At 41.0% G+C, this 14719-nt stretch overlaps 1 protein-coding gene across 4 annotated transcripts; it reads left to right on the top strand.

The window, feature by feature from the left end:
- The first annotated feature begins 69 nt into the window (after positions 1-69).
- Positions 70-10921, top strand: SLC35A5 (solute carrier family 35 member A5). 4 transcript variants are annotated; one of them, XM_063148300.1, is made up of 7 exons: positions 70-135; positions 1472-1624; positions 2367-2465; positions 3636-3772; positions 7058-7125; positions 8326-9121; positions 10543-10921. In XM_063148300.1, exons 2-7 carry the CDS (start codon positions 1495-1497, stop codon positions 10609-10611), a joined length of 1299 nt encoding a protein of 432 aa, XP_063004370.1. In that variant the 5' UTR covers positions 70-135; positions 1472-1494; the 3' UTR covers positions 10612-10921. The 4 variants fall into 4 exon arrangements, with proteins under 4 accessions (XP_063004370.1, XP_063004371.1, XP_063004372.1 ...); XM_063148301.1 differs by lacking the exon at positions 70-135 and adding an exon at positions 368-466; XM_063148302.1 differs by lacking the exons at positions 70-135; positions 10543-10921 and adding an exon at positions 9629-9922 and having other exon boundaries at positions 709-1624.
- Positions 10922-14719: the final 3798 nt, after the last annotated feature.

Raw genomic sequence — 14719 nt, forward strand, 5'->3', positions numbered from 1 at the left:
CGGAGCTCTCGGGTTCCTGGAAGCCGTGGGGGCGGGGCCGAGCCGGCGGTGCTGTAGCGGGGGAGGAGGGGAAGCGCGTGTCCGCGCGGGGCGGGGCAAGGCGGGGGGCGCGCGCAAGCGGCCCCGCCCCGCCAGGTGAGGCCGAAGGGTGGAGGCGGGGGGGGGTGAGTGGGGCGCGAGGGGGCGCTGAAGGGGCTTCGTGCGGGACCCCGGGGGCAGCCCGGCCTTGGGCGGCGGGGATGAGTGAGGGGGACCGTGCTGCCGCAGCCTCCCGGGACCCGGTGCGCCCGGGTGCGCCTGGCCGCGGTGTCCATGCAGCGGGCGCTCGCTGCTGTCTCGGAGTCCCGCTCGCCTCGCGCGGCCGCCGCCCCGCCGCTCGCGGCTGCAGCCCGAAGCAGCGACGTGGCAGGAGGCGGTCGGCAAAGCCCCGCGGCTGTTCCTCCTCCGCTGCGGAGGAGGTGGCGAGGTGGGTGTCCCCCGAGTCCGGTTAGCTGCGCTCCGGCCGCCCTGCCGGCATAGGACGGAGCCCAGCCCGCAGCTGGTCCAGAGCGGCTCTCCCTCCCCGCTCCTCCCTCGGCCGGCTGTTGCGGCCCCGGGGCCCGTTAACGGGTGGGGCGAGTAACGGCGGCGCTGGAGGCGGAGGACGCGGCTCCGGTGCTCGGCTCCGGCTGCCCTGTGCCTCCCCCCCCGCTGGGAACGAGCCGGCGCCGGGTCAGCCCTGAGGGGTTGGTCTCGCTCCGCTGCTGTAGCGCTTCTCCTTGCTGGGATTAGGAGCAAGAGCACTTAAAAAATATCAAAGAAAAAGAAGCATATGAAATATTTAATCCTTTTAGCTAGCCCGTATGCCGTTGTTGCGGACTTCTCAGGAAGCAGCCTCCTTGTGCCACCTTCAGCGTCGCAGTGTATCGTTTATCCCCCTTCGATGGTCCTTGTAACGCATCCTTCTCTCAGGGGTGACCTTATCGCTCTCTGCCTGAAAGGAGGGTGTAGCCAGCTGAGGTCAGCCTCTTCTCCCAGGCAACCAGCAACAGGACAAGAGGACACAGCCTTAACCTGTGCCATGGGAGGTTTAGGTTGGACATCAAGAATAAGTTATTTACAGAAAGGATGATTATATATTAGAATTCTAGGTGATTGAGTCACCATCCTGTTTTAAGGAAAGACTGGATGTGGCACTTGGTGCCATGGTCTAATTGATGGAGTCACCATCCTAGGCAGTGTTTTAAGGAAAGACTGGATGTGGCACTTGGTGCCATGGTCTAATTGACATGGCAGTGTTCAGTCATAGGTTGGATTCAATTTTTTTTTTTTTTTTAAGTAAGAAAAGGATAGTTGTAGAACAAGATCATGGCTTGTTCTATTATATAAGCATCTTTGAATTACACAAAGCAGTAAAATGCACTTATTTTGTCTCGTGTAACCAGTTTCTGGAAGTACTGTTTACAGTGGTTTTTTATCCTGCCATCCAAAGGGCACTGACAGTGAGGCAGCAGGATGAAGGTGGAGTGGTGTAGTCGACTTGCCCTTTGCTCCAAGACAACCAGCCAGACCTTTCTGCTTGGAGGAGTGTTCATTGTGTTGGGTTCGAGTCGAATCCTCCTGATGAAGTATTCTGCCAATGAAGGTACAGTTGGGCAGTACCCATAATGTACCAGTACCTTAAATAGGAAAGCATTGATATTTGGGCTAAAACATACCCCAAAAACCTACTTCTCCATCTGCAGAGTTCTTTGCATAAACATTCTCTTATATTTATAGGGATGTGTTTCTGCACTGGAAAATTTCTGTCTAGCCAGTAGACTACCATAAAGGTGTAACTTGGGCTGCAAGGTGTATGATCTCCATTTAAAAGATGAGGCAGGTGATTTATTTTATAGCTAACTCTTCAAAGATAACATTGTTGTGTAAGCACTCTTGACGGTAGATGATTTGATTGAAATGTTTTCCTTGCAACAGGCTTAGAAGAGAAGTGGTATCCTACTGGATAAAGTGCTGAAACTGGCTGGTATTGCCAGTTCTAAAATAAGGTTATGTCATCCTGTTTTTTGTGGGGGTTAAAAAATACCATATTGGTCTTTGGGGAAAGCCTTCCCATTTTAATTTGTTTTTAAAACAGCCATATTCTTAAGTTCTTCAAAAAAAGTTCTGCTGTAAACTGGGACCAAATGAGGAAAGATTTCAACTCAGAAAAGAGGCTCTTCAGGAGGTTGTATGCCATAAACTTTGAAACATTTATAACTGAAGTTCTGACAAAGCCTTTTGTGACTAAAATTGTGATTGTAATGGTTATAATAGATTCTTGCTCAAATTATGAATGCAGGAGACAGAAACTGATTGTGTACTCTCTGATTTGCTGGATCCCACAGATAACAAGTATGATTATCTTCCTACAACAGTGAACATGTGTTCTGAAGTAGTAAAACTGGTCCTATGTGTAGTGTTGGCAGTCTGGAATAGGAAAAAAGGTTAGTACCGATGTTTTAAATAACTAAAATGTGTTGACTTTCTAAGATTTGCTGTCCTACAAACACTTTTTTTTTGAACAATAAATGACACTCTCTACTTGCTCCAGGTTTTGCATTGCAGGTGATTTTTGCTTTTTCTTTCTTTTCTGTTCTGATGTAAAAACTATGAGAGATTTAACTTAATAGCATTTCAAAATGGTGCAGATCAAATATTTAAGTTGGCTGAGGACGTTCATGTTAAATTGAACTGTTGATTTTGTCTCCTTCTCCAGGAAGCAGTCATGGCTCTGGCAAGCTGATAAAATTTTCACCTTCCCCAGTTAGTACAGTCTTACCTAAGACAGTAAATATATTCAATCTGTGTTTGCCATCATTGCCTACTGCTGACTGCATGTTTTCTGGTTTTCTTTATTTTTCTTTCTTTTTTTAAAAATCCAGATGGCTGAGTTTTGCTGAACTCAATGTGTTGGTGCTTTAGGAGAGGATTAGATATCATTCGGTAGTTTTAAATCTATGCTAACAAAGTACTTTTGGCAGCAGCTCTGGAGTAGTCTAAAGTTTATCACAGTCTTCCTCCTAAAGTTTGTGTCCTGAATACCTAAGTAAATGTCATTCTTTGTGCTTTGTCCTTTCTTTCTTCTTTTCTTCCTATATGTTCTCTTTATACCCAGATCATGTGCTGTGGTCTGCAAATACTGAATTCTGGTTTATTTTGTATTTCTGACTTTACTGGCTGACCTTTGGGTGCTCTCTGAAGGAATCTACTGTCTATGTTGTTGTTCCTGTTGTAGATTTGATCAGTAATCAATAGGAAGTCACACCTAGTAAGGATGTCACTGTATGGAGGGACTCTGGGGTGCTTTTTGGCCCTCGAAGAATGGTTGACAATGGAATTTTTGCTCAGAGTGGACAAACACTGTGATGGATGTAACAAATTCTGTGACATTTTCTTTGCTGAGGCAAGGAAGTGAGCACCACACAGGGTTGCCGCTCCAGCTGTGTTCTGCCCTGGAACACAGGCTCCTGTGTTGCCAGAGAACTGAGGAACCCAAGGATTTTTAGTCTAATGGTGTTCCTCAAAAGAGGACAGTGGTACCTATTCTGTTACAAGGGAACAGACTTTCTACAATAGGAATGAATATCTTTCTTACTGATTTCTTTTCCTTTCAGAAAAGAGTTGTATGGATCATCTCTCTGAATGTTTTTCCTGGAAGAATGTATGCAATTCCATGAAATGGTCAATTCCTGCCTTTCTTTACTTTTTGGATAACTTGATTGTCTTCTATGTACTGTCCTACCTCCAGCCAGTAAGTATACTTACACTGAATAACATGACTTCTCATGTCTTAGTGGGTAATACTGCTCCTAGGCTATCTGCTGTGGTAACACTGGCAAGGCAAGATTGTAACTGAGCTGTCTGCTGTTTTAACACAGAAAGAATAATCTGTCTGTCCCACTGGTCAGGACTGTACAGCTTTCAGCACGGACAACTCTTTATATTTTCTCCATCCAACGTGATTCAGAAATAGGGTGAAGTGCTTAAGAAGTGGGAGGGTTTTTGCTACTTTTCTTCCTTTGCCTTCTTCAACTCTGTATTTCTCTTTCAATCAATTTGTTTCTCTTGCTATTATTTGAGCTGCACGTTTCTGTGGGGCTTTTGCCACTCTGTGTATGTGACGTAAAGTGAATAAATGTAATCTCACAAAGGAAATAGGTGTAACAGAAACTGAGGAGGGGGTGAAGAAAATGGACTCAATTTTTGCATTTGTGTATTAGCTATGTTTAGGTATAAAATTTAGTTGATATTTTCTTCTAGCTACCCTCCTCCTTATGGATGAACTTGCATATGCTTAGGAAATTGTACAGGTTTTGTGCTTGCTCTTATTTTTGTATCATGATGCTTTTTGGTTCAGAATCTATGTTTGCAGTAAGATGGAAACAGATTGTTTGTGATTGCAATAAAGTGCTGTGACTGCCCCTGTTGAACGTTAAAAAGAAATGGTTTTCTACCTTGTCTATCAGAATTTCTCTTTAAAATAGTGTTCTCTTAGGTGTATATTTCTGCCAGGGACAGACAGACCAGAGTCTAGACCAGGACTCAGCTGACAGCTCAGATATCTTAAAATAACATGCACAGCTGCTTGGTTCTGTTGTTTTTTGTATGTTTTTTTTTTTATTGATGGGATTTTTTTGTTGGTAGTGGTTGGGGTGTTTTTTGATTGGTAGGGTTAAGTTTGGGGTTTTTTTTTGTTTTTTTGGTTTTTTTTGGGGGGGTGTTTTTGTTTTGTTTTTTAGGGTTTTGTTTTGTATATTTGTGGGTCATTTTGGTTTGTTTTGGTTTCTAGTTTTAGGAAGGAAATTCAGTGATAATATTTGTAGAAGAAAAGCCTGATGCATAGGAGGTTCCATAAATGGTTCCATAAATGCTATTTTTCTCTTAAGCAATTTAATTTGGTTCAGTTTAGGTAATCCTTGGGAAATGGACAGCTTTTATTTTACATTCACCCACACCCAGGCATTACCTTGTCTCTGTCTCCTCAGAACATGTGCTCTAAGATTCCTCTTTTTAGAACTCTTAGCATCTTTTAATTAGAGGAATTCTATGATGGTTAGCTGAATCTGTAACATTATTATGACAAAGAAGTATTAAAATAGATAACTAAATATCTCTATGATACGATATCTTGATAATGTACGAGACCATGAATGTGAAACGTGAAGATGCTTAAAAGGAAGACGGCCATACCTGACTGAACTTGGTCATGCGATTTTAAATACAAAGTAGTTTTGGGACTAAGTAGTACTTGGGTGAGCAGCTGCTGGAATTGGGGTTGCTTTGGTGAGATTCTTTTTGCTTGAAACTTCAGCTATAACTGTGGATCCTTTTTAGTGGCTAAATTTCCTAGAGACTTACCTTTTGAGGCTTTACTTGGGACGTGCAGATTAGTGGCATGGGGAACTTTGGTATTCATATTCCTTTTCATCTAGAACAGAGATCTCTTGAGGTTTCAGAGAACAAAAGAAGTAAAAATTAATTTTTTAAACTATCCTTTGAAATATTTTGCTCATAATGTTACCAGAGATGTTGGATGGGGGAGCATTGACTGTAAAGCAAAACCAGAGTGTGCATGAACTACGTCTACATTTTGCATAAAGGCTCTTTTTTTTCCAGAGTGATTTCTGCCAAATTTCCTTGTTTATTCCATATTTTTCTCCTTCCACAGTGTTCACTTAACATGAATATTTACTGAGTTTTAATTTTGCAAAGTGGAAAATTAAGATGTGTTTTCTTAGGGAGGTGTCTCATTGTCAGTAAGTGTTTAGCTTATGTGAGAGCCTGTGTTATGCTGTTTCATCAGAATTATTGTTCAGCAGATGGTATGTTGGGATAAAGTGGAATGACGATAATGAGAAAAGAGTCTGTGCTTTTCCTCTGGTGAAGGAAAAAGACACTCTGTAGCAGAATTGGGAATGTGGAAATGATGAGAAAATTCAAGAAAAAGTCTGTGTTTTGTACTCCTGAATCCATATATGCTTATGTGTAAAATTGTCTAAAAAGCTGGCTCAATGGGACCAAAAACTTCAGTTGCCTGGATCTGTTGTACATTTACTGACTATGCAGGGCAGTCTGGAGTAACAGACAGTAAAACAAGAGGCCTAGAATATGCCACTCTGCAGGAAAGGGGAAAACTCATCAAAGGAGATGCATGGGAAAGATCAAGTTTGCAAAACACCCCCCACCCTTATAAAGAGGATTCTTTATTCCTACTGGTGCTGGTGGATTCTGGTCTTTATTGGTAACTGGAGTGCTTAAAAGAGCCTTTTCTTGGTATGGTCTCCCAGTATAGAGTGTCTAATACAGAGACAAAACAGACAATCCTTGCCACAAGGAGTTTGCAGCTTGGGATCGTGGCCATGGATTAGAGCACTGATGTTATTATATAGTTATTCCAAAATTAAACAGAAGCTTTAGAGTTGTCTTCAGTTGTACTTCAAAATAGATTATTTTCTTAAAATTACAGTTGCAATCTTGAAAATTCAAGCCAAGCACCTCTTTATCTTTGATTAAACTCTACAGCAAGAGCACTTGACATAGAAGAAGTTTGTTTTCTGCAAGTGGCTTGTCCAAGTCTGGAATTTCATGAACACTGCAAATGGCCCTGCAGCCAGGAGCAACCTCCTCTTGCTTTATTCTTTGCTTATTCTCATTTTGGAGCAACTTCCTCCTTTGTGCGAACACAGCTGTTTTTGCAGCTCACTGGTCAGCCCAGCTGGGGAACTGATCTGACTGAAAACTAAACTGTTCTCTGCTAAGTAAGTTTTCTGTTGCACTGGTTTCCTCACATCTTCATTTCAGTATAGCTTTCCCCACTGCAGTGGAGCTTGGGCTCTATGGTTGCCCTGGGATTTTGAAATGGGACTTGACTATCATTTCACAGGTGTGGTATTGTACCACTTGGGTGAGGAATAAAATTCAGTACCAGTGCTTTTCACTCTGGCATGTTGCAGGAAGGTGAACACTTGAAGTCTGTAGGTTTTGGTGTCCACAGTGTGTCTGAAGTATAACTTTATTCCTCTCCTTCTCTTTCAAGGCAATGGCTGTACTCTTCTCAAATTTTGTCATTATAACAACAGCTCTTCTCTTCAGGATAGTGTTAAAGTAAGTAGTATTTGCTACAGTAAATGAAATTTAAATCTTCCCAGCTTTGATGAAGTTAAGCTACATTTTTTCTCTTTGTCTGATGGGAACAATAATTCTCTTTTCTTGCGGCTGTACCAACTTGGAGAGGTGGTTTTGTTTTCTACATCTGAAGGTGTGGGAAATAATATGTTATTAGGTGTCCCTTCAAATGTCAACACGTTTGGTCAACTCTAGTAGAAAACAGTTGAAATCATGATTATATAGTCATTGAATGGTAAGAAGAAAGTTTAAATATCTTATTTCATGATTGCCAGTACTTACCAGTCTTTTGCAGTTCTTAATTGAGTGTAAATGTGGTCTAGTAAGAGGAAATGAGATACATAAGAGTGAAAGATAGAAGTGTGTTTGGTTCATTACTCACGTGACAAAAGCCAGACTAAGTGTTCCACTTTGCTGAATTTGTGCTCTTTATAGTATTATTTAGATTAAAAAAAGACTATCAGGGAAATGGGTATTAACTTTTCACTGTAAAAGCTGCTTATTTGAATATGGCACAGATAAGCTTTTTCTATATGTATTAATATGTCAAAACAGTGCTTGATAGTCTGATTCTAAATGCTTTTTCTCATTTTAGTTTTGTCTCTTGTGATGTCACAGTTCACTTAATCTTCCAAATTTTTTATTTTCACCAAGATAAACAGGCTTTGTTTGAGTGGAAAAACAGCATAAATAATTCTAATAGTCTTATGAATTACATTTGTAGATTTATAAGAGTTACCATCATATAATAGTAGAAAAGGACTCCAAGTCATAGGGGAAAAGAGCAGTATAATGAACATTTTCCAAAGAAAGATGGTAATTATTTGGATGTCTGTGATGTTTTTTGCTTTATTCGTCCGACCTTTGTTGCCATGCAGACAAGAGTTGTTTTTAATTGTTAGGCAGTCAGTATCTAGAAATAATGTGATCTTGAAAGTCCTTCCTTATTTCTTCAGAATACTTTATTTTATACTTCTTTGTTTGCCAGACTCGGCCCCCTTTGCCATAGTAAATCATGTTGCATTTTTGCACTTTATTGTATCCTGAAGAGACTTTTCTTTACACCTGTTTGTCTCCCTATCTGTGGCATTATGTCTTTTATATGTTTTACAGATCTGGGTGTTCTGTCATTTAGTTTATGCCACTGTTTCTAAATTTAGTGGCTTTTTTGTGTACCAGGCGAAGACTCTCTTGGGTACAGTGGGCGTCTCTGGTGATTTTATTCCTGTCCATCGTTGCCCTGACTCGAGGAACTGGAGGCCATCAGCACAGCTTGGCTGCACATGGATTTCATCACAGTATGTTTTTTGGGCCATCTAACCACTGCCTTCTCGCTACTGGACCTGAGGAAGCATGTGCGGAAAAGGGCATCTGTCCAGCACCAAGTTTCCTTCACAGCTTCCAGTGGAATGTGACCGGTACCATGGCAGGAGCATTGAAGCCTCTCCGCCTCAGCCTGGGCCATCTGCTTATTCTAGTGCAGTGTTTTGTGTCTGCCCTGGCTAACATCTACAATGAAAAGATGCTGAAAGATGTGGATCAGCTTGGGGAAAGCATCTTCACACAGAACAGCAAACTCTATGCCTTTGGAGTGCTGTTCAATGGGCTCATGCTGGCACTGCAGGCTAAGGACCGGAGGCAGATAGGGAACTGTGGCTTCTTTTATGGGCACAACATCTTCTCCGTGGCTCTTATATTTGTCACAGCTTTCCTGGGGCTGTCTGTAGCCTTCATCTTGAAGTTCCGAGACAACATGTTCCATGTTATGACTGCTCAGATCAACACTGTCATCATCACCACTGTGTCTTTTGTCATCTTTGACTTTAGGCCTTCTCTAGAGTTCTTTTTGGAAGCTCCTGTAGTGCTTCTCTCCATATTCATTTATAATGCCACTAAAGCAAGAGGCTTGGAATACGCCAGTCTGAGGGAAAGGGGAAAACTCATCAAAGGAGATGCATGGGAAAGATCAAGTGGGGTAAGGCTTTTCAGTACTTGTCTCCTTTGGTTTCTCTTTTGTTTCACCTCCCTTTATGCTATGATATGTTTGGAAGAATCAACTTGTGTGCGACGGGACTCATCCCCCAACACCAAAGTTCTGCAGTATTTCTTAGAGTCTTGGGTGTTGCTTTCCATTTGCTACTTCTTGAAATCATGAAGCCTAGGTAAGCATTTCTTTCCTGCTGTGACTGTAGACAGTCCTGTGAGCAACTTCAGCTTTGTACAAATCTTTTCTTGAAAGCTTTATAACCAAGAGAGTTTACTTACCCAATTGAGAAACTGGAATTGATGCCTGGACAGTAGTTGTACCTAAGTAGAACTGGTAAGTCTGTCTAACTTAGGCCACATGATGAGGAAGCTAACTCTTTTGATGTTAAAGTTTCTGCCATGGCAGTAAAAGATAGCTGAAGACAAAAAGGCAAGATTTAAACACAGCGTTTTAACATGGTTTGGGGTTTTTTTTCTTGCTATATATTTCCTCTAGGCCTGCCCGTGTTTTTGTTCCGATTTGAACAGTGATGTAGTCAGCTAGAAGGTGTCAGGGACAGCTTGCTCCTAGAGCTGTCGTTCAGCCGAGCTGAGCAGCCGCCTGCTGGGAAGGGTTCACGTTTGTGCCCGTCGGCCCGCGGATGCACGTTGTACCCAGCAGAGAGCGCTGTCCCCACTGCGTTCCAGCAAACATTACACTTTGAGCGCAAGCATTAAACTTTCCAGAAGTTCCACATGGTGCCTTTTTAGGTTGTTGTTTAATGAACAATAAATAACACAAATTCATATATTTTTGGTGTGCCAGGTGTCATCTATTTTAGCACTTATACCTAAGCAGCTGTTGTAGAAACGAATAACATTATGTGTGCATGCAAAGCCAGCTATATCTTGGGCTGCGTCAAAAGCAGTGTGACCAACAGGTCAAGGTAGGTGATTCTGCCCCTCTGCTCTTGTGAGACCCCACCTGTAGTACTGTGTCCAGTTCTGGGGACTTGGATCTGCTGGAGTGAGTCCAGAGAAAGGTGATCAGAGTGCTGGAGCACCTCTCCTATGAAGACAGGCTGAGAGAGTTGGGGATGTTCATCCTGGAGAAGAGAAGGCTCCAGGAACACCTTCTAGCATCCTTCCAGCACATTCCAACCCAAACCATTTTATGATTGTATGGAAGAAGGGGCTACAAGTTGTCTTAGGCAGTGAGTCACTAAAAAGTGTTAAAGATGCAGGGAATGTTTTTTATGAGTATGTATTTCCTAAACCTTATAACACACTTGTAAGAGATTTAAATTACAGGGATTACAGGATTTTGCTTTAAGTGATACTTTTAAATAAACCTTAGTCTTTTTTTTCAGTGCTATTAATAACAAGATGACTTTTGGTCACATTGCTCTCTTTTGCTTCTGGTTCCTGTAGGATGGAGAGGAATTTGAGAGATTGAACAAACCAAGCAGTGACATCGATACAGATGAAGATTCCCTCTAGCATGAAGCTGTCTTGGAGCAGTGCTATTGCTCACAGTGAGAGAGAGCTAATCTTTTATTAACATAGGGAGGAGTTGTTTTTCCCCACTGACAGACTATTTGGAACTGTTTTGGGGCTGGATGTCAAATATGGATGAGGACAATATTCAAGCTGTATATATGGAAAGTTGTATTCATTTGTGCCTGTCTCCCAGTGTCTGGGGAAATCAAAGTCTGGAATGCAGCTGGTGAATTTTACATGCAGCTTACGTGGCCTAACTTTGAAAGAGCTTGAATAAAACAAAAGTTTATTAAACATAAGAATGCATCATCTTTTTTGTGTGTGTGTTTAGAAAGGCTTTGTGTAGAGGCTTAGTTTGCACTGAGCCCACTACTGAAAACAAATATTATGCAGCTACAGTAATGCCCTTCAATATCTAGAGCACTGAGCAAGAGAGTGCAGGTGGGAATATCATCTGGTGTTGTTCTACCCTGGCAGACTGATAAGGTCTTGCATTCATTTTGTAGAGAGAGGAGTCATTCTGCAGAGTGCCAGGCACAGTGATCTCAGAATTTCTGTTGAGGCATCTGCTGGATTGTATTTTGACTGAGATGGAAAATAGGTTCCAAATTATTCAGAGAATTTTGAAAGAGGCAAGGGAACAGGGATGCCTATAAGGGATTCCTGGTGTGTTCCAAAGCCTCTTGTCTCAGAGCAGTGGAAAAGATGTTGGTTTATAATTTCCTCCCTTCAAAAATGTGTCTTTCATAGTTGAAAGATACTGTCAGAAGAATTCTTAAGATAAGCAATGAGTTCAGTGTCAGAGCCTCATACCAGAGTATATAGTAAGCAGTAAGTGATGCATTTCTCTGGACTGAAGACAGTCTAGCCTTTGTTCCCCTCTGCCATCCTGTCCAGTCTCTGTGTATAAAGCTTGTGTACTGTATGAATGGCTGATTGCTATATTGACATAGCTCCTGTCATTTATCCATCAAGAGGGGCAGCCTGTTTTCTTATGTGGCACATGGTTTATAACTGTCAAGCTGTAAATAAATCTAAAATTTCTTTTTTCCCCTGTATTTTATAGAGTATATATCAAGAATGACCATACAAAATCAATTTAATGTTATTAGTAAGAAGATTTTTGCATCTAATTCCATTGTGCTTGTATAGCAGGCTATTTCAACATAAGGAATCCTAGTTGTTTGCATCAGAATCAGTTTGTACAGAATTAATAGAAGGTATATTTCAGTGTAAATTCCAGAAACTCCATTGCTCTCATTGGTTTATGATGTTGTATGTTGAGAAATGAAACTTTAAAAAATCCTCAAATTGTTGAAGGCTTGGTGGCAATGAGACTTCGTTTTTTTCATTTCATTCAGCTTTACAATATATACCTGAGTTTGTTGCCTTTTTCAGTCACAGCTACCAACTTTGGCAGGTACTTTCAAAAAGAGTGAAAGTACTGTTAGCTTTAGATTGCTTTGCATTGATGTGAGGCGTAACATTTTACATGAATTCCAAAGACCTTTGCCTTGCATCAAGTGAGAACATAGAAATCAGCCAAGATCTTACTTCTAAAGACAGAGCATCAAATCAAAGATGAATATCTTAAAAACCATATTTGACCTTTGTGCATCAAGAGACAGGAAATTTGGAAATGACTGATTTCAGCTATTATAAGGGGCATTTAGTTCTTACTTTCAACCCTTGTCCTGCCTAATGATTTTCTTTTCTGTAAATTTCTCCAGTGCTATCATGCTTGACTTATTTGCCAAAGTCTAGGTTGCACAAAGATATTGGTTATATAACTGTTGATCCAAGTTTTTACTCATGCTGCAGATTTGGTTCTGTCTAACGTGTAGAAATCTTTCTGTTATCTTCAGGTTAGAGGTCTCAGAGAAATTATGTTGGAGGCCATGCAGGTTTCTTATTATGGTGAAGGAGAACTGTATATCCCCTTTGCAGCAACAGGAATATTAACTGATGTCTAAAAATGGGTAAGGATTTGTATCCACTTAGCAGTCACATAGGGTAAATAATAACCCAAAGCATAACATGCAAATGTTTGCAGCTGTGCTATTCATGGCAAAGATAAAATTTAGTGTATAGGTGAGATTTGTTAGAAAAAGTGACTGAATAATAGTCAGCTGGAGAACAGCCCTGGAGAGCCAGGGGGAGCAATTGTATGAAGTTACATGTTTCAGATAGATCATGTGAAATCTCACTTGATTAAGTACTTCCACTATATGGAAACTACTCCATATTGGAAAGCTTAACTTATATTCACTCAAAATTACGATAGGGAAATTTATGAGGATGTTTTTGGAGAGCAGCATTACTTTGGCACATATTCTTTAATGAATACTTTGGGCAGAGTGCTCTTGCTAAGCTTTGATTTAGAGCCCAGATTCACGAATGTTTGAACTTAATTGCTGCTAAGGGTGTTATGTTCCTCCCTCCGGGTTTGAGGAAATCGTTCACAAAACATCCCAGGAAGAGAGGTGTGTTCATGTTCCTCTTGCTTGTAACAAGTCAATTAAGGAAGGATTTATTTTGGTTAATTTCATCTATTTTGTGAATGTAGCAGCTTCAAAGACAGACTGTGGATGAAAACAGCCCTTTTGGAGCTGAATCAAATGCCATAGATATGTATAAGAAAAAAGACTTTCTTTATCACATAGAATCTTCCCACTAAGATATGTTGAAAAATGATCTTAGTCTCAGTAAATCTGTCCTCAGAGTGATGCTGCAGGGGCAGATCCAGTGATCTGGATTTGATTTGTTTTGCCAAATGAAGTCTTCATTTGATGAAATGTAACTCCTGAATGCTTATAGCCTGCAAGATAACTACATGTTGTCGTTGAAATAATATTTTGGCTTGGTGCTCCTTCTAGCTTTGCTTTTAGTTTTTCATAGGGAAAAGTGGGTTGCAAAACCAGGATTTTAAATCATTGCTTTAAGTTTCTGGATATTTTGTATCATTTTGTAATGAAGGCACAAATAGACACTAGAATGTAGAATAATGCAGATTCTTCTACAAATTCTATGAATATTTGGATGTGCAGTTTTGGTTAAGAGCCCATTCCTACCTCCCTTGATAAGTGGACAACTTGTTTGAAGTTGTCTTTTTAATGTAACTCCCCCTGAATGCCTAGGCAGGGTTTGGTACTTGCACAATTTGACTTTGAGTTTCAGACAGGGGTATAAAAAAAAGGCCATTTGGATCAGGTGCTGTACTCTTTTTAATATAAGTTAACCCTTGCAGCACAGGACATTTAATTTATGTGATTTGTAGTGTGAGTTAAAAGGGCTTTCATTTAAAGACTTTACATGAAAACAAGATTACAGGAAAGTTTAAATGAACACCTGAAAGAAAATGCTCCAAGGGTGTGTTTCTTTCTGTCTACAGGAGGTGCCTGTTAGGCATCTGGTATACTTTCCTCTGCTTTTGCTTTAGGCAAGGAAAGTTAGGCAGCAGACCTTGATACTGTAATGCAATGAGCTCTTGTTTTCTAAAAGTGAGCTACAGGACATTCCATTTTCTTCTAGAAACCCTTCCATCCTGTGATTCTTTTGGTTTTTTGAATTTCTCTGTCCACTGCTTTCAGCTGTGGAAGTGGTATTGTCACTGAGAGCTCAGAAGCTCTCTGCAGGCAGCAGTCCTCTCAAAATCATTCCGTTAAATGCCTTCCCCCAGTTAGCTCCAGCCACCTGAGAAAGGTTAGTCAGGAGCTGTACCCTGCACTGACTGGATGTTGTGATAGGGAGGGCAGCCTGCCCCAGAGAGTGACCAGGTTTGTACAGCTGGGGCCTTGTGACCATTTGTCTGCCCTTTTGGCATTCAGAAGGGCAAGTGATGCTTGACCCTTTGTGACTTAAGTTTCTAAAGAAAACATCTGTTTTTGAGTGAACTTTTGTTTTATCCAGTTTTGTTTTCATCTGGGAAAAAAGGAATCAGGAAAATGGAAGAAGTCAAAATGGAAGGCATGGTCTGGCCAGCTTAAAGCTGTAACTTTTCCCTATTCCTGTGCTACTTCTGTGATAGCAATACCTAGTACAACTGCCCTGTTGTGTGCATCTGTATGTGATGTGCACCCACATCATGGATTATAAAAAGAAATATGAT

This window comes from Melospiza melodia, chromosome 2, assembly GCF_035770615.1.
Source record: "Melospiza melodia melodia isolate bMelMel2 chromosome 2, bMelMel2.pri, whole genome shotgun sequence".
In the NCBI taxonomy this organism is placed as follows: domain Eukaryota; kingdom Metazoa; phylum Chordata; class Aves; order Passeriformes; family Passerellidae; genus Melospiza; species Melospiza melodia.

Coding starts and splice junctions, on each gene's coding strand:
- SLC35A5 (XM_063148300.1), top strand. CDS start 1,495: ATGAAGGTGGAGTGGTGTAGTCGACTTGCCCTTTGCTCCAAGACAACC. Junction 3,773..7,057: donor TACTGTCCTACCTCCAGCCA/GTAAGTATACTT, acceptor TTCTCTTTCAAG/GCAATGGCTGTACTCTTCTC. Junction 7,126..8,325: donor CTCTTCAGGATAGTGTTAAA/GTAAGTAGTATT, acceptor TTTGTGTACCAG/GCGAAGACTCTCTTGGGTAC.